General features: G+C 41.1%; 2 protein-coding genes across 7 annotated transcripts in view; both read left to right on the top strand.

Moving 5' to 3' along the window:
* The window catches only part of LOC123765762 (serine/threonine-protein kinase Nek8), a 54,438-nt gene extending 42,447 nt beyond the window's left edge, over positions 1-11,991 (top strand). For 3 of the 5 annotated variants that reach the window (XM_045754490.2, XM_045754491.2, XM_069337134.1), the window contains 6 exons: positions 1,001-1,154; positions 2,194-2,316; positions 5,279-5,426; positions 6,376-6,571; positions 10,352-10,515; positions 11,746-11,991. In XM_045754490.2, coding sequence (XP_045610446.2) covers positions 1,001-1,154; positions 2,194-2,316; positions 5,279-5,426; positions 6,376-6,571; positions 10,352-10,515; positions 11,746-11,910 — 950 coding nt within the window. In that variant the 3' untranslated portion in view covers positions 11,911-11,991. The remainder of the gene's footprint in view (positions 1-1,000; positions 1,155-2,193; positions 2,317-5,278; positions 5,427-6,375; positions 6,572-10,351; positions 10,516-11,745) is intronic. The other 2 variants (XM_045754492.2, XM_069337133.1) reach the window with 1 other exon arrangement.
* Positions 11,992-18,411: 6,420 nt separating this feature from the next.
* SMC5 (structural maintenance of chromosomes 5) overlaps positions 18,412-26,687 on the top strand; it is a 71,301-nt gene continuing 63,025 nt past the window's right edge. The window contains exon 1 of one of the 2 annotated variants that reach the window (XM_045754493.2): positions 18,412-18,587. In XM_045754493.2, the coding sequence (XP_045610449.2) occupies positions 18,523-18,587 (65 nt within the window). In that variant the 5' untranslated portion in view covers positions 18,412-18,522. Of the gene's footprint in view, positions 18,614-26,687 lie in introns of both variants that reach the window. The other variant, XM_069337132.1, reaches the window with a different exon arrangement.

Genomic DNA, 26,687 nt, shown 5'->3' with positions numbered 1-26,687 from the left:
GGGTTGGTGGGCAACTGGTGCTTCAAAAGTGGGTTGGTGGGCAACTGGTACTTCAAAAGTGGGCCAGTGGGCAACTGGTGCTTCAAAAGTGGGCCAGTGGGCAACTGGTGCTTCAAAAGTGGGTTGGTGGGCAACTGGTGCTTCAAAAGTTGGTTGGTGGGCAACTGGTGCTTCAAAAGTGGGTTGGTGGGCAACTGGTGCTTCAAAAGTGGGTTGGTGGGCAACTGGTGCTTCAAAAGTGGGTCAGCGGGCAACTGGTACTTCAAAAGTGGGTTGGTGGGCAACTAGTGCTTCAAAAGTGAGCCAGTGGGCAACTGGTGCTTCAAAAGTGGGTTGGTGGGCAACTGGTGCTTCAAAAGTGGGTCGGTGGGTAACTGGTGCTTCAAAAGTGGGTTGGTGGGCAACTGGTGCTTCAAAAGTGAGCCAGTGGGCAACTGGTGCTTCAAAAGTGAGCCAGTGGGCAACTGGTGCTTCAAAAGTGGGGTTGGTGGGCAACTGGTGCTTCAAAATTGGGGTTGGCGGGCAACTGGTGCTTCAAAAATGGGGTCGGTGGGCAACTGGTGCTTTAAAAGGGGGTCGGTGGGCAACTGGTGCTTCAAAAGGGGGTCGGTGGGCAACTGGTGCTTCAAAAGGGGGTTGGTGGGCAACTGGTGCCTAAAAAGTGGGGTTGGTGGGCAACTGGTGCTGTTTAGCTGGGTTTCAGGAGTGGTACACTTGATGGTATTCAGGTGGGTAAGGTATGACAGATTTGTCCTAATGCCAAGTGATCATCTAATTCTTCTTACCTAGTTGTGCTTGCAGGAGTTGAACTTCAGCTCCTTGGTCCCACCTATCAATCATTAGTCAACTAGTGAATGAGCCAAGATTATTCATTGCATGAAGGTTCAAACACCTGGAGAGTATTACAGATGGTAGGCTATTAGTGGAAATAATCAGGAGTAAATTCCAGGAATTTAATGGATCTTGGAGGCTGTTCTGAAATGTAACTACCTGTTTGCAGGTGATGGCAGTGGTTATCGCAGCAGTGGAGGTAGTGCGAGTAGTGGCAGTGCAAGTGGTGGTGGTGACATAGGATCTGCACAAGAAGCAGTTGCAAGACATCAGCGTGAGATCAGGATGAGGGATGTTCTCCTCCACCCGCAGGAGGTCCTTGCGTCAGTACCACATTCCCCATACTTTCTCCTGAAATTCTCTTTCTCACATATGACAGCCTCCTCCTCCCACCTGCACTCACTCACTCACTCACTCACTCACTCACTCACTCACTCACTCACTCACTCACTCACTCACTCACTTGAAGAAAAGCATGCTTTAATTGTAGTCAGAACTGACAAAGACTTCTAATTATGACTAGGAATTAGGAAAAAAACAGACTAGGAAAAAGGGATTCCCATGAGGAAACATGGATATGGAGAATCAGATCAGGAGAGGCAGACCAAACTAGATCTCATCTTCACACAGGTCTTTAAATTAATTTGAATACCTAAGGAAATGTGATTGAAAGAAAGGTGAAAAAAAAGGGATAGCCACAAAAAATTGAAAATTATGAAGGAATGAGATAATTCTTAGCAGGAATGCAATCCAAGACTAAACTCAGTGGTAAGACCACACAAGAATTAATGGCCTTCACCCAAAAATGGTGGGAAGCAATGGACGTATTTTTCCCAATAAAGTGAAGCTGAACAACAAGGCAGCAGGAAAGTAATACAGAGCACAAACAACACTAGAAACAAGGTGATGAACCAGTTGGCCATAACAGGTATGTCAGTGCAAGAGAAGGAAACAGGTACAGTAGGTTAAAAAATCACAATGGCTAAGGCAAATGTGTAAACCGAGCTGCTTCACATCCAATTCAGAAGGCAGTAATGGAGCAAGTAATGAGACTGAGGACATAATATGACACATTCACAGAAAATGACAAATTTGTAAGGAAGCAACAGTGCCCCAGTAGCAACATCTGCATTTTTAAGAGGCTTTTCTTTACGCTTGCCATTAGTTTCTTATTACTCATCCCCCACTTCTTAACAAAATCTAAAGTTTCTTTAAAATATCATTCATCTTGCATAACAACTTGTTGTTTAGCTACAGTATTAATAATTTTATAGCCCTGGAAATGATGTTAGCTGAGGACCTAATTCCTTATCAAACGATAACAAACATATATGATGCTATGTTAAATCTGTTATTTTCTAGATTGTATGCCTCACAAGCCCAGATTGCCAAGGGAGAGACAGTCAACCTTGCAAGTCTTCACTGCCAGAACCAGAGTATCTTCCTGGTGGTGGACACAACAGTTCCACTCCCCAGGGCGGGAAGGTAGGCCTCTCACCATCCTCTCCACATCCACTTTGAAGTTTGTGTTGATGTAGCCATTATTCAGTTTATGCTGATTGTCGCCGTTATGAAGTTTGTGTTGATGTAGCCATTATTCAGTTTATGCTGATGTCGCCGTTATGAAGTTTGTGTTGATGTAGCCATTATTCAGTTTATGCTGATGTCGCCGTTATGAAGTTTGTGTTGATGTAGCCTGATGGGGCCATTATGAAGTTTGTGTTGACATATCCAATACAAAGTTTGTGTTTGCATATCCAATACAAAGTTTATGTTGTTATATTCATTACAAAGTTTGTGTTGTCATATTAGTTACAAAAGTTTGTTGACTCCTGAATCCTGAATCCCACGCAAACTACACCTTATAACTAACAGGTCAGCTGGCTCCTACACCCATCCCACTAATAACTACACCTTATAAACAACAGGTCAACTGGCTCCTACACCCATCCCACTACTAACTACACCTTATAAACAACAGGTCAACTGGCTCCTACACCCATCCCACTAATAACTACACCTTATAAACAACAGGTCAACTGGCTCCTACACCCATCCCACTAATAACTACACCTTATAACTAACAGGTCAGCTGGCTCCTATACCCATCCCTTACCTTGAGGTTACCTTGAGGTGCTTCCGGGGCTTAGCGTCCCCGCGGCCCGGTCGTCGACCAGGCCTCCTGGTTGCCAGACTGATCAACCAGGCTGTTGGACGCGGCTGCTCGCAGCCTGACGTATGAGTCACAGCCTGGTTGATCAGGTATCCTTTGGAGGTGCTTATCCAGTTCTCTCTTGAACACTGTGAGGGGTCGGCCAGTTATGCCCCTTATGTGTAGCGGAAGCGTGTTGAACAGTCTCGGGCTTCTGATGTTGATAGAGTTCTCTCTCAGAGTACCTGTTGCACCTCTGCTTTTCAACGGGGGTATTCTGCACATCCTGCCATGTCTTCTGGTCTCATGTGATGTTATTTCTGTGTGCAAGTTTGGGACCAGCCCCTCTAATATTTTCCACGTGTAAATTATTTTTAATTGATTCTTGAGCGCTCCCGCCTGCGCTCAAGGGAGTACAGATTTAGGCTCTTTAGTCAGTCCCAATAGTTTAGATGTTTTACTGAGTGGATTCTAGCAGTAAAGGATCTCTGCACGCTCTCCAGGTCAGCAATTTCTCCAGCTTTGAAAGGGGCTGTCATTGTGCAGCAGTACTCCACTCTAGAGAGCACAAGCGTTTTGAAAAGTGTCATCATTGGTATAGCATCTCTAGTGTGAAAAGTTCTTGTTATCCAACCTGTCATTTTTCTTGCAGTTGTGACGGCAACTTTATTGTGTTCTTTAAAGGTAAGGTCTTCCGACATGAGTACACCCAAATCCTTTACATTGCCTTTTCGTTCTATGTTATGATTTGCCTGAGTTTTGTATGTGGTTTCCGTTTTTAAATTTTCATTTTTCCATAGCGCATGAGCTGGAACTTATCTTTGTTAAACACCATATTATTTTCTGTAGCCCATAGAAAGACCTGATCTACATCTGACTGGAGGTTTGCCGTGTCCTCTATGTTGCCTACTCTCATGAAGATCCTATTGTCATCTGCATAGGATGATACAGTGCTATAGGTTGTGTTCTTGTCTATGTCCGATATGAGGATGAGAAAAAGTACTGGAGCAAGCACAGTACCCTGGGGGACTGAGCTTTTCACGGTTGATGGGCTGGATTTTATTTTGTTGACTATTACACATTGGGTTCTGTTGGTCAGGAAATTGTAGATCCATCTGCCTATTTTTCCGGTAATTCCTTTTGAACGTATTTTATGTGCAATAACGCCATGGCCACATTTATCAAAAGCTTTTGCGAAATCTGTGTAAATTACATCAGCGTTTTGTTTGTCTTCCATAGCATCTAACACCATATCATAGTGGTCCAGCAACTGCGACAGGCAAGAGCGCCCTGTTCTGAAACCATGTTGTCCAGGGTTATGGAGATGTTGTGATTCCATGTATTTTGTGATCTTACTTCTTAGCACTCTCAAAATTTTTTATGATGTGCGATGTTAGTGCTATCGGTCTGTAATTTTTTGCCTCTGCCTTATTTCCTCCTTTATGAAGTGGTGCTATCTCTGCTGTTTTCAGTATATCAGGAATAACGCCAGTATCTAGGCTTTGTCTCCACAGAATGTGGAGGGCCTGCGATAGTGGTTTTTTACAGTTCTTGATGAATATGGAGTTCCAAGAATCCGGGCCTGGTGCAGAGTGCATAGGCATACTGTTTATGGCTTCTTCAAAATCCAGTGGGGATTGGGTGACGTCTGATATATGATTTGATGTTGATATCATATCCATGAAAAATTCATTTGGGTTATCAATCTTTAGTGTGTTTAATGGCTCGCTGAAAACAGAGTCGTACTGCTTCCTCAGTAGCTCACTCATTTCTTTGTTGTCATCGGTGAAAGTTCCATCCCCCTTTCGCAGGGGCCCGATACTAAAAATTACAACTAACACAATGCCTGTGATGTGCATTTATCTCGACCGTGACAGGACTCGAACCTGCAATCTTCGGATCCGAAGTCCGACCTCTAACCTCTAATCCCACTAATAACTACACCATATAAACAACAGGTCAGCTGGCTCCTACACCCATCCCACTAATAACTACACCATATAAACAACATGTCAGCTGGCTCTTACACCTATCCCACTAATAACTACACCATATAAACAACATGTCAGCTGGCTCCTACACCCATCCCACTAATAACTACACCATATAAACAACATGTCAGCTGGCTCCTACACCCATCCCACTAATAACTACACCATATAAACAACATGTCAGCTGGCTCCTACACCCATCCCACTAATAACTACACCATATAAACAACATGTCAGCTGGCTCTTACACCCATCCCACTAATAACTATACCTTACAGATGATGACATTAAGTCTCTTTCTCAGTTCCTTGCCAGCAGAGGTGGAGGAAGCAGCTGGAATAAAACTAGGAAGGGGGATTGCGGACAAGGAGAAGGAAAGCAGTAAGGGAAAGGAGAAGGGCAATGAAAAGGAGGATAGCGAAGATGACGTAGAGATGGATTCCATGGGACCGGTGAGATGAAAGTGGCATTATTGCTCGTTTCATGTCCCAATGTGTTGACCTTCTTAGCCTGTTATGTTATGACACCTAAAGAAAGTTTTTTTATGGGGAAGCCTCTTCGGCTCCCTGGAGCTATCCCGGGCTGATATGAATGTATTAGACCGTGGCATCAGTCAAAGCGAATGTAATTCTTAGGCCTATCGGGGACAATGAGCCAGAACCTGGCACCCCCTCAGAGAGGTTTGGGGTGCCCCAGTAGGCAAGAACTCCAATCGAATTGTCTAATACTGTATATTCATATCAGCCCAGTAAGCTTCGGGGAGCCTCCAGGACCCACCCAGAAAGTGCCGTTGCATTACATTCAATGCTGGTTTTTTGCCTACATCTTGGGCTGGATGGAGTTCCCTTCAGTATCTTTCTTGCATCTGTATAACATAACGTGGATGATTTGAAATGTTCCTTGCAATGCTCTTGAGAAATATTGGCTTGTACTGAATGTAACAGATCCTAAAGTGAGGTGAGTAGTACCTTATCTTAGGGAGCAGCTAAATGCTTGGCTTAAAAGTTCTTTTTGGACAAAATAAGAGCTAAGCTTCAGAGTAACATGGCTGAAATAAATAACCCAACCACACACATAACGTCTTAATGACATAAGAAATTAAATTAAATTGACAATGTTTTGGTCTGCCCAGGACTTGATAAGGATACAGGATGAACCAAAACATCTCCAATTTATTTTCATGTTGGGCTTTTTATTTGTCTAAGCTATTCAGAAGGATTGTTTTATAAATAGGGTTTTGATCTGTTGAAACTGATATTCTAAAATTGATATCATTGTGGATATCTTCCAAGAATTCCTACGATCTTTTCCACTGCGTTTTTCTCATTTTATATTGGTCAGGGGTATTTTATTATGATGGTTTTTATGTGATTGGCTGACATCTCTCCATGCGGATTGCAGGTCCCAGATTGGCTGAAGGCAGAGTTGAACGATGCAGATGAAGTGTGGGCAGGAGGTAGAGCTGCGAAAAAGAAACCCCAGCGCCGTAAGACGTCCCCACCAAGGAGGCTCTCCAAACAGCCCGGTAAAGACAACAGATTTAACAACAACAACAACAACAGGAGACAGGGTAGAATGACAGCCAGGCCAGATCCGTGTGAGTTTGAATAAATTTAAATCTAGTAGCAGACCGGACGCTCTCCTACCGATGCGCATGTCGACTGTTGAATACCCTGTTTAATTTCTCCTTTAATTTCCTGTTTTTGTGCAGCCTTGTATTAATTGCTGGAACAGCTTACTGGGCTCAGAAACATCCCAAGCAGTGCCTCTTTGCTTGTGTAAAATGTTCCATACCATGGTGAAGCTGCTTGTTAGATAGCTTCCAGAGAACACCTTCCATGTTTCATGGTGAAGCTGCTTGTTAGATAGCTTCCAGAGAACACCTTCCATGTTCCATGGTGAAGCTGCTTGTTAGATAGCTTCCAGAGAACACCTTCCATGTTCCATGGTGAAGCTGCTTGTTAGATAGCTTCCAGAGAACACCTTCCATGTTCCATGGTGAAGCGCCTTGTTAGATAGCTTCCAGAGAACACCTTCCGTGCTCTTAACAACAGCAGGAGTGCATTAGTGCGACTTGACTCCATGCTTGTCATGACAGCTTTGTTACGGTTTAGTGTTATGATAGTTGTAGTCTCAACACTAGAGCACTGTAGTGAAATTGATTTTCTTACAGTGTAAGATGAATTATTAATGAATTGTAACAACAATAATAATTATAATAATATTTATAATAATCATTCATTCATTCATTCACTGCTATTAACCCCATTTTGTATTTTCATAATGTGGGGACATGGTTTTATTCCTTCATGATTACCATGGAAGAATAAATCAAATAATTTAGTAAAAGGGTATTATATATAAATAAAAGAAGCCGATTTTCTTTGTGTGGGGATAAATTTTGAAAAGAAGCGTTTCCAACCCAGTTTCTTTCTCCTTTAATACAATATTTTTGACTCTGATTGTGGTACAAAGTAGTTGGCAGTGGGATCACCACATCCCATCAGATATAATGACAATAATAACACCTGTAATTATAATGAGAAAATCAGTAGGAGCAAAAAATAATACCAATAATAATTGATGTGAATAAGTTACATTAATACAATTCATGTGGGGGATGACAATAACACTCCAGTCATATATGTTACTGCCAAGGGCTGTATGCTGCGTGTTAAATCCATACAGCATTCATGTGCAGACGCTGAGTCACAATAACGTGGTTGAAGATATGAAGACTAAACCAAACAACAGAAGATGAGGAAACGATGACGTTTCACTCTGTCCTGGACCATTATCAAGTTGATTGTGATAATGATCCAATCGAGTTAATAATGCTCCAGGACGGATCGAAACGTCATCGTCTCCTCATCTTCTGGTGTGTGGTTTAGTCTTCATGTAGCATTCATCTGCAGCTATAATTTGAGTGCCTTCTTCCATACATAAGACATTACTTTTCATAAAAAAGTTTCTAGCTCTAAAGTGCATCTCTTAATGCACATGCACCACTTTACACACCCAATTATGGGGCCTCGCGGCTGAGTGGATACGGCTCGGGGCTCGTAGTCCTAAGGGCCCTGAGTTCGATTCCCGGCGGAGGCAGAAATTAATGGGCAAAGTTTATTTCACCCTAATGCACCTGTTCACCTAGCAGTAAAGTTATCTGGGAGTTATACAGCTGCTTCCTGGGAATGTTTGCGTGTGTTAAGTGAGAAATATATGTAGTAGACGTATTAGGGGAAAACAGATTGATTTAGCTAAGGTAGTAGATATGCCAAGGTGCATGTTGCTCCTGGCTGTCTGCGTTCGAATCCTTCTTTAAGGGGATTGACAGAGTAGACATAGACGAAATGTTCACACGGAATAGTAACATAACGAGGGGGACATGGGTGGAAGCTGGAAACTCAGATGAGTCACAGAGATGTTGGGAAGTTTTTAGAAAGAATCATGGTCAGGTTGTGGGGACAACCGCCGGAGTCCTGACGGTCTTTAGATCGAACCCTCAAGTATATCATATATGGATAAGAGCTACAAAAAGGGTTAGAGGCATTAAATATGCAAAAACTAGTAGATAGAAGAAAAAGAGGCGATATGATCACTACGCACAAAATAATAACAGGAATCGATAAAATTGATAGGGAAGAATTCCTGAGACCCAGAACTTCAAGAACAAGAGGTCACAGATTTAAACTAACGAAACAAAGCTGCTGGAGAAATATAAGAAAATTCACTTTTGTAAACAGAGTGGTAGACGGTTGGAACAAGTTAGGTGAGAAGGTGGTGGAGGCCAAAACCGTCAGTAATTTCAAAGCGTTATATGACAAAGAGTGCTGGGAAGACGGGACACCACGAGCGTAGCTCTCATCCTGTAACTACACTTAGGTAATTTACAAGGTGAAAAACCTGATTTCAGGAGAGGACATTATGGGAACTTAGACATTTCTTTAAGGAATTTGGCCAGAAAGACTTGCTGTTAGGAAAGGAAGTACAGTAAATGAGATATATGTCAAGTTTTGAAAAATATATGATAAAGGCACAACAAAATTTCTACCAAAGCAGAGATGCAGAACTAGGAAACAGGATTGGTTCAACAGAAATTGTGAGAGGGCCAGAGTCCAAAAGACACAAAAATTGAATCAATATAGGAAGAGGACAAACCTCCAAACATACCAGCGATATAAAGATGCGAGAAAAAAACTACACGGTAGTGAGGAGAGAGGCAGAACGAAATTTTGAGGAAGGGATTGCGGACAAATGTAAAACAAAACCAGGCCTATTCTACAAATTCAACAACGAATGGCAGGTAAAGGATAATATCAAGAGGTTGAAAATGGGAAACAGATTCACGGAAAATGAAAAGGAAATGTGTGAAACATTGAACGAAAAGTTCCAAAGTGTGTTTGTACAAAATGAAATCGTCAGAGAATCATATTCTGAGGGGAGCCTCCTTGGAAAAAAGAAAATTTTATGAGGAGAGCCCCTTCAGCTCTCTGGAGCTACATAACCAAAGATAAGGAAGAGAGGGACTTATCCGGGAGGCAGTCGCCATAAGCTCCTCAACTCGAAGGCGAGACAACTGGTTGCAACCTGCAACCAAACGTCACAGACGAACGCCCAAGACCAGGAATATTGGCCAAATAACAGGCAGCCAGAACCTTGTTTGACCTCCAAAATCCCTGCGCCTGAATATCAGCCCTAGACATGTTGCTGAAGCTGGCAGCCAAAGCCGCAAACTTCCTAACGTCATGAGCATGACGATAGACCACAGGCTGGCTAGACTTAATACCCCAAGGAACGACCTTGGAGACCCGAGCCTTGGAACAGGGAACAAGGGAAACCGGATCAACCAAATCACATCCCCAGCCCCAGAAGCCAAGATGCACAGGTAACGGCGAAGAACTGCAACTGGACACAACACATGATGCACTGCCAGCCTGATCAACCAAGCATTAATGACCCAAGGACCTCTCTGGAAAGCAGCCATATCGTTCTTCACCAGAAAAGGAGGAGAAGACTGCAACCAAACAAACCGACTACCAGGACCGAAAGAGCAAAACCCTGGTGCCGAAGGAGAGCATGAAGCTCGCCGACCCAACCCTCAGAGGTCAATACCAACAGATATAGAGCTTTGGAAAAACAATCTTGAACCGAAGGGAAGGGAGCCGGCGGCTGAGCAGACAGTGCTATATAAACCTACTAGTTTCTTACAGGGTTGGCATTCGATCTCCAATGGTCCAGATGGTTGGGTACCATTAATTCACTCTCTTCTCATATTCTTTTCAAGTACTGTATTACCATGTATAGTTACACTGGCTTAGGGCTTTCTCCTTATAATTACCTCCTTTTGTTGATTGCTGCTTTCTTTACTGTTTAACAGCATCTCGTGACCCTGTGCGATCACCGTTTATGCCACCATCTCCAAGCCCCGGAGAGAGGAACAGACAGCAGGTAAAAGCTGACAAGAAGGAACCCAAATCCTCAAAGCAAAGGAACAAAAATGCAGATGATAAGAAAAGAGAAAAGGAGGCAAGGTTGGCTAGGGTAAGTTAAGGGAGAGGATAGAGGAGGAGGAGGAGGAGGAGATAATAGCTAAGGTAAGTTACAGGGAAGAAAATAGGAGGAGCAGGAGGAGGCAATAGCTAGGATAAGTTAAGGGGAGGGCAGGGGACGGCAGGGGAAGAGGATGGCTAGGATTCTTCTCTCCCTCTGTCATTAAGAGGATGGCTAGGATTACTTAGGTGGTTAGATCAGGATGTAGTTGACTGTTAGGAAAAGTCAGTAGAAAAGAAGAGAATAGGATAGATAAGGAGGCTAAGATGACTAGAGTAAATGATAGTTGCATTTTGGCCTCCAGTTGCCACTACCAGAAACGTCTCAGATTTGAGATACATGACACTGTTGAAGTTTGGCCTAGTCTGTTCCTGTGAGATATGTCAAAACACTGAAGGTCGGTACACCTGATTCTCTTGACTATATAGTGGGTATTGCAGGTGCAGATGAAGGTAAAGATAGCTTTATGGATGTATCTTTAGGATAAATTGGTGGGGGAAAAATATTATTCATGGAAAAGCTAATAAAAGTAATAAACCCATAATAAACCTGTTTAATATCAGGTAATAGATACAGTAGTTCAATTTATGAATATTAGTAATATAAATTGTTCTTATATGGATAAGAGAGAGAGAGAGAGGGCTATGCAATTAGAGAGGTAATAATAATAATAATAATAATAATAATAATAATAATAATAATTTGAACCTATGCTCTGGTTACTCCCAAGCAAATGCTTTAGACAACTAAGCCACGACATGGTCAAAAGGATTACAACCTGGGACTTTACTGAATCCAAGAGGATTCCTGAAGCTTCCACTGAAACCAAACCAGGGTTTCACCCAATCACATATTTCACATATTCAAGGATTTTGAGAAGGGTGCTGAATGCTGTCTGGGATTGGAGTTTGTTATTCAAATTGCTGATTTATTTTGAGTTACATAATCAGGGATAACAATATAGATAGAGCAATATAAAGGGGTAGATATTGTTAAATGGATAGTCAGATGATTTGACAGACATCAGCCACTTTCAGAGAAAAGGCAAAACAAGCACTGTAAGATTTGTAGTAACTGTGATAAACAAAAGGTGAGGCCAGTGAACAAATGAATTGATTGGCAGAAATTAGTTAGTAGAATGATTTGTTTGCAATAGACAGGAAGAGAAATAAACATGCAACTTAACCATCATTCACTCTCATTCTCATTATCTGGTGACAGGAGAAGGAAGAGGCCCTCAACCAGGAGATCGAGAAGTTGCGCTTGGAGTTGCACCGCCACCAGCAGCAGCTGCAGGAGAGGATGATAGATGACAGACTTAAGGAACAGAAAGCCGCTGAAGAGAATTCTGCCGAGAGGGATTCTGCTGTGTGTTGCCTCATGTAGGATGGACCAATTAGAGACAAGATATGATGGACAGTGTTTGATCCCTGATGCTCCAAATGGCTATGCACCATTCCCTCACTCCATCCATATATCCCAGGTCCTTGTCCTCATGCACCAGCTCCTCATCCCCATACACCATCTCCTTGTCCCCATAACCAAATGCCTTCTCATATTTTATATATATATATATATATATATATATATATATATATATATATATATATATAATAAATAAATTTATTTATGTATTTATTTATTTATGTATTTATTTATTTATGTACAGTATTTATTTATGTACAGTATATATTTATTTATTTATTTATTTATTTGGTTTGGTTTGATTGCAACTGTATTAATAGTAATATAGTTTCTCCAAGTTCTCAGAAGTTCTATTGCAATCAATTAAAAGTACCCTTTTATCCCACATGACATCCACAAATATATTTGCCACTAATGACTTCTGTAATTACATTAATACATGTTCCCTAAGATTTTTGCAAATCACTTAAGAAAGCCAAAAGTAATTAGCAAGCTTCCTATCAGATCAAATGATGATCAACCTGCCAAATAAGGCAGCAAACTGGGTCCATCACAAGGTCAGTTGGACACAGATATAACATGGTTGAAAATCACAGCATCAATCAGTCTTGTTCTAACTCTCACTCCAGATGCTACAATCTTACTACAGAGCAGACAGCTAATCTCAGCCTTATTCAAGTTCTGCACTCTTACCCTCATATGAGTTCTCAGCTTTCACCCTTGTTTGAGCTCTGCTCTCACCTTCCTTTATGTTCTCCACCCCTCGCCTTGCTCAAGCTCTCTGTTCTCTGCTCCATTCGAACTCTGTCTCCAGCCACCATCAGCACTACATCCTACTTGACATTGTATTGTATGTACTAGCATTGTATGTACTAGCTTTATCTATAAATCCATCAACTTTTGTATCTCACCTTGTATGTATGTACTTTACCTGAATAAATATTTGTATTTTGTATTTGTATTTTGACTCTGCCAGCAGCATGTAACCAGTATCCTTGTTTCAGCTTATCATGACATAGTTATACCATTACTAACATTCAATTGCTGTAACCAAACTATATTAAATAAACATAAAGCTACTGTACTCTATGCATATTGTCACCCAAAATCGTAAATGCTACACTGGTGACCCAAAGAGTGTCAAAAACACCCAGCCCAGGCGAACTACAACATGGCCTCTGACTAGACTGAAATCTCCATTGCTGCCCACCATGGACTGCTGTCTATGACCTTGCCACATATGTGATTTTTCACTATGACTTCTTCAGCTACAGCTCTGACAGCCTCATCTACAATATCCATTGCTTCCTGCTACCCATGGCAGTGCTGGACCTATAGCTTGGCTTGCCGATTCTCCATTGTTACCAGGGTAATTCAGCTCCAAAAGTGATTCCCTCATTATTTTGACCAGTCTGATACCATATCCAGCCACCATCAACACTATGTCCTACCTGACTGCCAGAGCACATAACTAAGATACTAGTCTCAATCTATCGCAACACCATTGTACCATTTCTAACATCCAATTGCTGTAACCAAACTGCATTAAATAAATCTAATAAACTACTACAGGGCTTGTATATTCTTTGAATATTGTCACCCAAAATTGTGTATATTTCAGTTCATATGGTTGAACTCCATTTCCTCTCTCCATCCTATCACAGATCTTTGTCCTCATACTCAGTCCATGCACTTTATAGCTGTACTGGCTTAGCATATTCTTCTTCAGTTGGGGGCATAAGAAATGACTCAAGGACTGCCTCAAGGTGTTCCTCAATGACCTTGGACAGCTACCCCATACTTAGGAGTCGCTTGCTCAGGATAGTCCAACTTGGAAAAGCAGTCACTACAGGAACCTTAGTGGCAGAAAATAGATGGACTGTACAAGCCCAGAGGAAATGTACCGCATGCAAAGCTAGAGCAACCTCTGCCTCTCCAGTATCACCTACCCACATATGTTCCGTGCGTGGGCTTGTGTTTTGGACCCAGATTGGTCTCGTCCTCCATCTGACACAACCACCTACCTTTGACCTGTTATATTCAAGTTATGGTCATCTTTGACTCCGAAGGATGAACATCATCATCATATTTTGTCTGTTAAGATTTTACTGTATATCTTTAGTACGTTTCTCTGTGAGCATATGTTGTGTTCGTGTTTCTTATGTTGTCACTCTCTTCTGCTCCATTTTCTAAAACTGGTGTCCGATCTTCCCAGTACTTTTTATCATATGATGCTATGACACTACTAACAGTTTTAGCGTCTACAGCCTTCTCACCTAATTTCTTCCAACCATCTCTATCACTCTGTAAAAGAAGTCATTTCTAATATTTGTTGGCATCTTTGTTTCTTTACCCTGAATTTATGATCTCTTGTTCTTGAAGTTGCAGGTTTCAGCAATTTCTCTTTCTTGTATGTACTAGGTTATGGTCCTATGTTAATTTACTGCTATGATGCTTCTCAAATTTCCCATTCATGGGCTTTGTTTTGTATTTGCATTTGAATCTTTTCATAGAGGTCTTTTCCCCTGCTACCTAGTCTTATATCTTGATTTATTTTTGGCGTTCAGTTTGCAGTTGTGTATGTGTAATTACCCAAGTCTAGTCAGAGGACAAGAACTATGCTCATCAGGTTCTGTCTTCCTGGTAATCTTTGTTACATGACACTTTAAATTACTGATGGTTTTGGCATCCACCACTGTCTCACTTAAATGGTTCCATCCATCTAGAACTCTGTACACAAAAGAGAACTTGCGTATTTTTTTATGTGCATATATTCATGCCTGTAGGGGTGTTCATACCCAGCTGTGTATGCAAGGATTGAGTTCTAGTCTGTCAGTTGCCTATTGTCAGTTTACATTACAGTGAATCGATCTGACCTTGTGCTTTATCATTCTCAATATGAAAGTTGTGAATTAGGTGTCCACGGCCAGGATTCATGAAGCATTTTATGTGTCCACTTACAAAACCTATATTTCTTTGTACATCTTTCCTCAATCATGATGGCTTTGTTTGCATTTATTAAATAATTTATGTACCTTGAAATGCTATAAGGTTGTTTATAACAATAATAATCTTGGATTGTAATGTTCTGAAGCTCGTAATCATATTATATATATTATATATATTGTACTATAAGAGAGAATGTTTGTCAGTCTGATTGTCAAACCTGGAGGCCAGATGCTTGGGGCTAGTCTTACCCTAATTTGCAGGGGTGAATGGTATGGGATGAACACAGGCTGGTTGGGGTAGAGCTAAGTTAAATGCTTTAAGGAATGTAGCCTATAACCCAAACCCCGTGCAAGTTTCATGATGGCAAAAATCAAATCGAGGATGTGTTGTCAACAGAATTGAAACTACTACCGCTGTTTACTCATGCATTTTCATTATTTACTTTATACATAAATGGAAAATAAATTAAATTAAAATTAAATTTTTTATTCAGGAAAAGTACATACATACAGTAGGTAATTTACAAACATAATGATGGATTTATAGATAGAGCTAGTACCTAAAGCCACTAATACACATAGCTATCATCTATGTAATAGTCATAGCCATCTACTATCATAGCCATCTGCAGCCATAATAGTAATAGTCATAGCTAAATGACTATCTGAAGTTGGAGGAAGGGTGGGTAGAAAGATGGAGGTGAGGTGAGGTGGAAGGGTGGAGAGAAGGGAGAAAATGGGGGAAATGGGCAGGAAGAAAGGGAAAGGAAGGGGAGGACACAGAGAAAGAAGAGGGAAAATGGGGGGGAGGGGAAGTGAAGATGGAGAAGAGGGGAAATAAAAAAGGGGATGTGGAAAAGGTAGACTATCAGGGGCATAGCTGGCTACCCCACCTGGTATATATACAACCCGTTCTTGCAAATTCATATAGTCAATATTGACTTATTAACTACGTGCATAGGTGATATACTAAACATAATAGATACCCTTAAAAAGCTTCATAGAAAACACATAATCACTAGTATATGAATATTTATACAGTATATATAGAGTGCACAATTATCTACCACTCACAACCTGATGAATACATAAGGTGAACCATAAACTACAGTTCAAAAGACGAGTATGAGATGCACAATAAACTACAACTCACCACTGATGAGTACAATGTGCACAATAAACTACCAGCCACAAGGAGAGTATAGCATGCATAATAAACTGCCACTCACAGGATAAGTATGAGGTGCACAATAAGCTACTCAAAATGAGTATATGATTTTTTTTCTTGCAATGTATCTGTTATCATTTTATTAATTCTGCTAGAATTTACCTACTTAAAATTATCTGTTAGATTAAGGACCTGCCCGAAACACTGCGCGTACTAGTGGCTTAAATTTAAATTTTAAATTTTGCCCCGAGGGGCGAGTTTATTGGGCAGCGCCACTCATCTTGTGAGTGGACACACCGCCATAGCAGCATGTACAACACTCCCCAATAGGAAGAAAACCCGCTACAAGATTGTACTCACCTAGTTGTACTCACCTAGGTGTTGCTTGCGGGGGTTGAGCTCTGGCTCTTTGGTCCCGCCTCTTAACTGTCAATGAACAGGTGTACAGGTTCCTGAGCCTATTGGGCTCTATCATATCTACACTTGAAACTGTGCATGGAGTCAGCCTCCACCACATCACTTCCTAATGCATTCCATTTGTCAACCACTCTGACACTAAAAAAGTTCTTTCTAATATCTCTGTGGCTCATTTGGGCACTCAGTTTCCACCTGTGTCCCCTAGTGCATGTGCCCCTTGTGTTAAACAGCCTGTCTTTATCAACCCTGTCGATTCCCTTGAGGATCTTGAATGTGGTGATCATGTCCCCCCCTAACTCTTCTGTCTTCCAACGAAGTGAGGTTTAATTCCCGTAGTCTCTCCTCGTAGCTCATACCTCTCAGCTCGGGTACTAGTCTGGTGGCAAACCTTTGAACCTTTTCCATTTTAGTCTTATGCTTGACTAGATATGGACTCCATGCTGGGGCTGCATACTCCAGGATTGGTCTGACATATGTGGTATATAATGTTCTGAAAGATTCCTTACACAAGTTTCTAAAGGCCGTTCTTATGTTAGCCAACCTGGCATATGCTGCTGCTGTTATCCTCTTGATATGAGCTTCAGGGGACAGGTCTGGCGTGATATCAACCCCCAGGTCTTTCTCTCTCTCTGACTCTTGAAGTATTTCATCTCCCAAGTGATACCTTGTATCTGGTCTCCTGCTTCCTACCCCTATCTTCATTACATTACATTTGCTTGGGTTAAACTCTAACAGCCATTTGTTCGACCATTCCTGCAGCTTGTCCAGGTTTTCTTGAAGCCTCAAGCTGTCCTCCTCTGTCTTAATCCTTCTCATAATTTTGGCGTCGTCAGCAAACATTGAGAGGAATGAGTCTATACCCTCTGGGAGATCATTTACGTATATCAGAAACAGGATAGGTCCAAGCACAGAGCCCTGTGGGACTCCACTGGTGACTTCACGCCATTCTGAGGTCTCACCCCTCACTGTAACTCTCTGCTTCCTATTGCTTAGGTACTCCCTTATCCACTGGAGCGCCCTACCAGTTACTCCTGCCTGTCTCTCCAGCTTATGCATCAACCTTTTATGTGGTACTGTGTCAAAGGCTTTCCGACAGTCCAAAAAAAATGCAGTCCGCCCACCCTTCTCTTTCTTGTTTAATCTTTGTCACCTGATCGTAGAATTCTATCAAGCCTGTAAGGCAAGATTTACCCTCCCTGAACCCATGTTGGTGGGGTGTCATTGTAAATACTATGCTATGTATTCTCACAAACCCAATGTACCTTCTTGTATATAAATAAATAAAATTGTATTGTATTGTATTGTATTGTATAAATAAATAAATGAGGAGCATAACAGACTGCCGCTCAAAGGCTGAGTATATATGGGGTGCACATATCTACTATCTTGATGTTAACTTTAGATGATTTTGTGGCTTAGCATCCCCACAGCCCGGTCCTTGACCAATCCTCCTTTTTTGTTACACATCCCCAGGAAGCAGCCTGTATCAGCTGACTAACTCCCAGGTACCTATTTAATGGTAGGTGAACAGACGCATCAAGATAAAAGAAACTGCCCATTTGTTTCTGCCTCCTCCGGGGATCGAACCCGGAATCTTAGGACTATGAACCCCGAGCGCTGTCCACTCAACCGTCAGGCCCCGTCTGCTCACAGGATAGATTTATACTGCTCACAGGATAGATTTATACTGCTCACAGGATAAATATATAAGGAGTACACAAAAATCTAATGCTCAAAAGAGGGGTATATAGCATGCGCAATTATCTACCAATCACAGGATATATATATGGGGTGTACAATAATGTACCAATCACAGGATAAATATATGAGGTGCACAATAAAATACCAATCACAGAATAAATATATGAGGTGCACAATAAATTATCACTCATGAAATTACAAGATAATCATACAAAAAAAAAAGTGGTTAGAAGAACACTTAAGGCTCGTGGTGTCTGTGCCACATGAGTTTAGTGTCGTTATCGTCAAAACACAGTTCCCGCCAGGACAGCGATTGCGTCGGGTAGGCCATGCTTCACTATGGCAGACCCCGACACCTGTTTCAAGCCCGGCAATATCTGCCGCATCTATATCAAAGACTTCTTGTGAGTAGCGAGGTCAACATTTGCTGGTGCGTTTTTTTGACTGGCTGGTCTTGTGACACTAACACTCCTATCACTCACTTTCTCTCTCACTCTGTTTATCTATGTCTCTGTCGCTGTATCTATGTTGCTGTCTTTGTCTCTGTGTCTATATCTCTCATATATCTATTTGTCATAAGAACATAAGAACAGAGGCAACTGCAGAAGGCCTGTTGGCCCATACGAGGCAGCTCCTATTTATAACCACCCAATCCCACTCATATACTTGTCCAACCCGCGCTTGAAACAATCAAGGGACCCCACCTCCACCACGTTACGCGGTAATTGGTTCCACAAATCAACAACCCTGTTACTGAACCAGTATTTACCCAAGTCTTTCCTAAATCTAAACTTATCCAATTTATACCCATTGTTTCATGTTGTGTCTTGTTGATACTTTTAATACCCTATTAATATCCCCTTTGTTATATCCATTCATCCACTTGTAAACCTCTATCATGTCACCCCTAACTCTTTGCCTTTCCAGTGAATGCAACTTAAGCTTTGTTAATCTTTCTTCATATGAATGATTTCTAATTTGGGGAATTAACTTGGTCATCCTACGCTGGACACGTTCAAGTGAATTTATATCCATTCTATAGTACGGCGACCAAAACTGAACTGCATAATCTAAATGGGGCCTAACCAGAGCAAGATATAGTTGAAGAACCACGCCAGGTGTCTTGTTACTAATGCTTCGATTATTAAATTCCAGTGTCCTATTTGCCTTATTACGAACATTCATGCATTGATCCTTTTGTTTTAAATTCTTATTAATCATAACTCCCAGATCCCTTTTGCAATCCGACTTCGCAATCTCGACACCATCTAGCTCGTATCTTGTAACTCTATCTTCATTACCTAGCCTCAGAACTTTACATTTATTAGCATTAAACTGCATCTGCCAATCCTTTGACCATTTCAAAACCCTATTTAGATCAACTTGAAGACATAGTGAGCCTTCTTCCGTATTAATTTCCCTACCGATTTTCGTATCATCGGCAAATTTGCAAATGTTGCTACTCAAACCTGAATCTAAATCATTTATATATATTATAAACAACAGAGGTCCCAGGACAGAGCCTTGAGGCACTCCACTTACAACATTTTCCCACTCTGACTTGACTCCATTTATACTAACTCTGTTTCCTTTGGTATAGCCATGCCCTAATCCAGCTTAATATAGCACCCCCAATACCATGAGCCTCTATCTTTTTAGTCAGTCTTTCATGTGGCACTGTATCAAAAGCTTTGCTAAAGTCAAGATACACAACATCACAATCCTTACTACTATCAACTGCCTCAACTATGCTAGAATAAAAAGATAACAAATTTGTTAAACATGAACGGCCATTTATAAAACCATGTTGCGACTCGATTATTAATTTGTTTTTCAAGATGAAGACGAATTTTATTTGCAATTATAGATTCGAGTAACTTTCCCGCAATAGACGTTAGGCTAATTGGTCGATAGTTTGACGCAAGTGATCTATCTCCTTTCTTAAAAACTGGTATCACATTAGCAACTTTTCATAACTCTGGCAATCTGCCTGACTATTAATTTATTAAATATGGTAGACAGTGGGTCGCAAAGCTCCTCTTTGCATTCTTTAAGCACCCTGGCAAACACTTCATCTGGCTCTGGGGTTTTATTTTATTTGAGTTTTACTATTTGTTTAAGAACATCCTGGTAACTGCTAAACTAGTCAACCTGTCCTCGTCCCCACCCACATAGACTTGTTCGGCTGAAGGCATATTGTTAAGTTCCTCTTTAGTAAATTCAGATATAAAATATTTATTAAAAATACTACTCATCTCTTCATCACTATCTGTTATTTGACCTGTCTCGGTTTTTAATGGACCTATCCTTTCCCTAATCTTTGTTCGGTATAATTGGAAAAACCCTTTAGGATTTGTTTTTGCTTGCTCTGCTATGCGAACTTCATAGTTTCTTTTTGCTTTCCTTATCTCTTTTTTAGTATTTCTAACCAGTTGTACGAATTCCTGTTCTAAACAGACTTCCCCATTTTTAATCCTTTTGTACCACACTCTCTTTTTACCTATAAGGTTCTTCAGATCCTTTGTTATCCACTTTGGATCATTAGTATTCGATCTATTCAATTTATATGGTATACTACATTCCTGGGCTTTGGTTAGAATATTTTTAAATAGGTTATATTTTGAATCCACATCGAAAACCCCTTTTACGTCACCTATCGCTGGGTTCACGTCTAGCTCCAATACCGGCCCACAACCCATACCCAAGACTTTCCAATCTATTTGACCCAAAAAATTTCTTAGGTTATTGAAATCAGCTTTTTGAAAATCAGGCACTTTAATAGAATTTTCTCCTACAGATCTATTCCATTGAATGCTAAATCTGATTTCTTTATGATCACTGTTCCCTAGCTCACTCCCTATTTTGATGTCCTTAATGTGTTGTGTAAGAAAGCAATCGTCAATTAATTCTAGAAAATCTGCTTCATTATTCCCTGTTTTGTTCAACCAGTTTATTCCACTAAAATTAAAGTCACCCATGACATAAATACTGTTCGATCTAGATGCTCTAGAAATTTCATCCCATAGATGCTTTGCTTCCATTCTGTTTAAATTTGGTGGCCTATATATATCGCCTATTATAATATTATTTGCTTTTTCGTTTAATTCTACCCAAATAGTTTCTGTGTGTGGCTCAGTTTTGATTCCCTCTCTGAGACTACATTTCAAATTGTCCCTAACATATATGGCTACTCCCCCTTGTTGTCTAATATATCTATCTGTGTGAAATAGTTTAAATCCATTTATTTGAAATTCAGCTAATAGCTCTCTATCTTCTACATTCATCCACGTTTTGGTAAGTGCAATAATATCTATTTTTTCTGTGCAGACAAGAGCATTTAAATCGTTTATTTTATTTCTTAGACTTCTAGTGTTAGTGTAATATACCCTAAGTGAATTGTTATTTTGAGGCCCTTCTCTTTTCCTGATCATTTTGCCAATTCTTTTCTCCCACAAAAACATACTTTTATTACCTCCTTCCTCCAAATCGATTCCCATACCACTATCTACTAACAGTTTAAACCCAAACAAAAGCCTCTAACCACTGGTTCCAACGAGTTCGCAACATCCCTCCCCCAGCCCTCGATAGATGCACCCCATCACGAGCATACAGTTCATTTCTTCCATAGAAGTGTTCCCAGTTTTCTATGAAAGATATTGCATTTGATTTGCAATATCTTTCCAGCCGGCAATTGACACAAAGTGCCCTCGACATCCATTCATTTCCCACTCCCTTTCTTGGAAGAATGCCACATGTGATCGGGATTCCTCCCTTGCTTCTGATTAATTCAATTGCTGTTTTATATCTCTGAATTAGTTCCTCACTCCTAACTCGACCAACATCATTTCCTCCCGCGCTAATGCAAATAACGGGATTGTTCCCATTTCCAGCCATAATATCATTCATGTTGTTTATAATATCACCAATACCAGCTCCGGGATAGCAAACCCTTAACTTGTTCCCCCTATCTCTAGCACAAAACATTCCATCCAGATACCTTATCTGGGAATCTCCCACAACTAAAGTTTGCTTAGGTACTTCCTTTGCTCTCTGAGGGGCCTGCACTTCGTTGCTCTTCGTTGCTCTTCGTTGCTTCCCCTTTTGCGTGATCCACAGTCTCACCACAGCACTCGTCCTCCAATACGGCAAATGAATTAGACGTTCTTAGAGCGTCTGTAGGCAGCTTTATCAAATTCTTCTTAAGGCCCCTGTCCTTTACAACTTTCCAAGACGAGGTCTTTTTACTACTGGTCTCCTCCTTCGTTCCTTGTTGTTGTTGTTTCAGCTGTTGTACCTCCTCCCGTAGAGAGTCCAACTCTGTCCTCAGAGCCCCAACCAGACTCATCAGTTCCTTCACCACAACTTCCATATTGTTATGATAATATAACTACACTCAGGAGCTCCGACTAACACACCCTCTCACTGCGACATCTGGGAGGACGACGTCTGGGAGCACTTGTCAACCCAGCACTTATTGCTGTAGTCTCCATCTCTTTCTATATCAATGTATCTTATCTTGACATGTCAAGAAAAGATCTGGCTCGAATCGCCGTTTGTTTTTTTGGTGTCATGTTATTCATAATGCTACAGTATTTGGTTCCTAATGCAGGCGATGAGTCACAATAACGTGGCTAAATTATATTGACCAGACCACACACTAGAAGGTGAAGGGACGACGACGACGTTTCGGTCCGTCCTGGACCATTCTCAAGTCGACAATCGACTTGAGATTGGTTCCTAATGTCAGTTGGTTCCTGGTGCCATCTGGCTCCTGGTAGCATTTAGTTCCTGTTACTTCTGGCTTTTGTTGCTTTTGTTGAATATATTTTTCTGCATTTATGCCATCAAAGTATTAGGATAGTGTTAGTGGAGCAGGAATGTTGTTGTAATTAAGACTGAGTGACTTGGTTGAGTGAGGTAGTTAGTGTGGATCAGGTGAGAGTGTGGGTTGCCTTGACGTCACCTTGAGATGATTTTGTGGGCTTAGCGTCCCCACGGGCCGGTCCTCAACTAGGCCTCCTTGTTGCTAGACTGGTCAACCAGGCTGTTGAATGCAGCTGCTTGTAGCCTGTAGTATGAGTCACAGCCTGGTTGATCAGGTATCCTTTGGAGGTGTTATCCGGTTCTCTCTTGAACACTGTGAGGGGTCGGCCAATTGTACCCCTTATGTGTAATGGAAGCATGTTGAACAGTCTTGGGCCTCTGGTGTTGATAGTTCTCTCTGAGTACCTGTTGCACCTGTGCTCTTCAACGGGGGTATTCTGCACATCCTGCCATGTTTTCTGGTCTCGTGTGATGTTATTTCTGTGTGCAGGTTTGGGACCAGCCCCTCTACTATTTTCCATGTGTAAATTATTATTTCTCTCTCCCACCTGTGCTCAAGAGAATACAGATTTAGGCTCTTCAGTCGGTCCCAGTAGTTTAGATGTTTTACTGAGTGGATTCTAGCTGTAAAGGATCACTACATGCTCTCCAGGTCAGCAATTTCTCCAGCTTTGAAAGGGGCTGTCATTGTGCAAGAGTACTCCACTCTAGAGAGCACTAGCGTCTTGTAAAGTATCATCATCGGTATAGCATCTCCAGTGTGAAAGGTTCTTGTTATCCAACCTGTCATTTTTCTTGCAGTTGTGATGGCTACTTTATTGTGTTCTTTAATAAAGGTAAGGCCTTTCGACATGAGTACACCCAAATCCTTTACATTGCCTTTTCGTTGTGTTATGATTTGACTGCGTTTTGTACGTGGTTTCTGTTTTTATATTTTAATTTTTTATGTAGCACAGGAGCTGGAACTTTTCATTAAACACAATATTATTTTCTGTAGCCCATAGAAAGACCTGAGTTACATCTGATTGGAGGTTTGCCATATCCTCTCTGTTATCTACTCTCATAATAATCCTAGTGTCATCTGTAAAGGATGAAACAATACTATTGATTGTGTCCTTGTGTATGTTCGATATGGGGATGAGAAAAAGTTCTGGAGTAAGCATAGTACCCTGAGGAACTGGGCTCTTCACGGTTGATGGACCAGATTTTATTTTGTTGAGTATTACACATTGGGTCCTTTTAGTCCGGAAATTGTAGATCCATCTGCCTACTTTTCCAGTAATTCCTTTTGAATGCATTTTGTATGCAATAACACTATGGTCACATTTGTCAAGGGCTTTTGAAAAATCTATGTAAATTACATCAGCGTTTTGCTTGTCTTCCACGACATCTAATGCCATATCATAGTGGTCCAGCAACTGTGATAGACAAGAGTGTCCTGTTCTGAAACCATGTTGTCCAGTGCTATGGAGATGCTGTGATTCCATGTATTTTGTGATCTTGCTTCTTAACACTCTATCAAAGATTTTTATGATGTATGATGTTAGTGCAATTTTAATTTTTATTTTTTGCCTCTGCCTTATTTCCTCATTTATGAAGTAGTGCTATCTCTGCTGTTTTTAGTAACAACTTTTATGTTCAAATGGCCAAATATCCAACAAAACACTGTAAATCCTGGTGAAGAATCGAGGCGGGATAGTCACTGGGTGCGAGGCACTGGTAAACTGAGCGGCGATCGCCGTGCTACCACGTGCTAGTTGACCCGTACGCGTATCAACACCCTCGTATCTTGATACAAATTTTCCGAGCAAATCCTGCTCGTAACCCGAAAAACTCGTAACCAGGGGCGCTCGTAAGCCGAGGTACCATTGTATCTACATTTGTGTTTACCATAGCGAACCACTAAGCTGGTATAGTAAGTGTAGACAGTAAGAGGTGGCCAGACAGATTTGGCAGGTGACGCTACAGCCCTCCCACCCTCATCATTACTCTTTCCATAGCACAGTGCAAATTTTCACAACAATCCTGCTATTATCAGAATCCTGGTCATTTTTATCACAGTCAGGGGTCTTCTGTAACAATCATCGGTAAATAATACCAGTTATGTATATTTTTTACATTTTTAGGTGATGCTGTGGTCACAAGCTGAACAGCAGTGCTGTGAGGAGCTCAAGCTGAGTGCACCAGCCTTGGTGGCTCACTCAGTACTGAGGCTTTAACGCCCAGGGAATGTTGCCCATGATTTAAAAAAAAAAATGGCGTCTGTTTACAAGAGCCCTGAGGAAGCTGATGTGAACCCTGTGTAGTCGCGGGCTGTTTAAATCTTGCGCGGTACTCCTAAATGTCATATGAAGTGGTGCGCACTTTGGCATCAGTTACTCAACAGGTCATATGAAGTGTTGTGAAGTTTAAGGGTTAACAGCTCAGTGCAGATGAGTGTGTCTTTGATGTACAGGCTGACCCCACCCTGTAGCCTTTGTTTCCTGTCACATCTGAAAAGATTGCACTTTGAAATCCATATTTCACCACCTTGGTAGCCCTTGTGTGGGTTTTCGTTATGGCTGCATTTGCCTCCTGTAGGAGGCCAGCTACAAAGTGGACCTTGTTAGATTTGTTTTTTTATACCCTGAATGTTGGCAAATAAAAATGATGTTATTATGTTTGTGGAAGTGGTGGATGCTTTACTTGGTGTTAATATCTGAGGCTCTGGTAGGGAGGCCACTGTGTTTGTCTCCTCTAGCATTTAACCGAGTTGGTGGTAGAGTTTGGACATTTCTTAGCCATTCTTCTCCTCTTGCTAAAAAAAACATCCTGGTAAGTAGTGTTGTGGCTGCTTTCATTGAGGAGGTCTGTTGGTTTTATTTACCTGGTATCTTTTATATGAAAAGCTGGACATTCTGTGTTAAAACATTCATTCTTATTTAGAGTTTTTGCACAATTCTGGGTGATAAAAAAATCAGTTTTTGGTACAGTTGTCTGTATTAAGGTTTCTGCACTTAATGGGATGATCATATTTACATATTCCATTTGTTCTTCCCGATGTCCCAATTATAATATTGGCAGGTTTTGGGTCCTTGTTTGGTTTCAAAAACCCTGGTGCCAATATTGTGCCCAAGTCACTCACTGAGTGAGTTAATGAGTGAGTGTGTGTATGGGTTAAGAGAGGGAGTTTAAGCTTTCACTACCTACTATATCCATTGTTCATTTCTTACCTTTAGTAAGAATACCTTTAGTATAGCATAACCAAACAAACATTGCATCAGCCAGAAAAATGATAGGATGGATTACGAGAACCTTCAAATCCAGGGATCATATCACAGTGGTTGTACTCTTCAAATCACTTGTTGTCCCATCTTGAGTACCACTCGATATTCACTTTCCCCTTTCAGAGCAGGAGAGATTGCTGAAATAGAGGAAATACAGAGAACACACATGGAATGCATAGATGCGATAAAGCACCTAAATTATTGGGATTGTCTCAAAGCTCTCCAAATGTACTTATTAGAAAGGAGACGAGAGAGAAATACCAATAATATACACATGGAAAATACTGGAGGGCCAGGTCCCAAATCTACACGGTAAAATCACATCGTACTGGAGTGAATGATATGGAAGAAAATGCAGAACAGAACCAATGAAGAGCAGAGATAACATAGGCACAATCAGAGAACACTGTATAA

Source organism: Procambarus clarkii, chromosome 37, assembly GCF_040958095.1.
Source record: "Procambarus clarkii isolate CNS0578487 chromosome 37, FALCON_Pclarkii_2.0, whole genome shotgun sequence".
In the NCBI taxonomy this organism is placed as follows: domain Eukaryota; kingdom Metazoa; phylum Arthropoda; class Malacostraca; order Decapoda; family Cambaridae; genus Procambarus; species Procambarus clarkii.
This window is presented reverse-complemented; position numbering and strand designations above follow the sequence as displayed.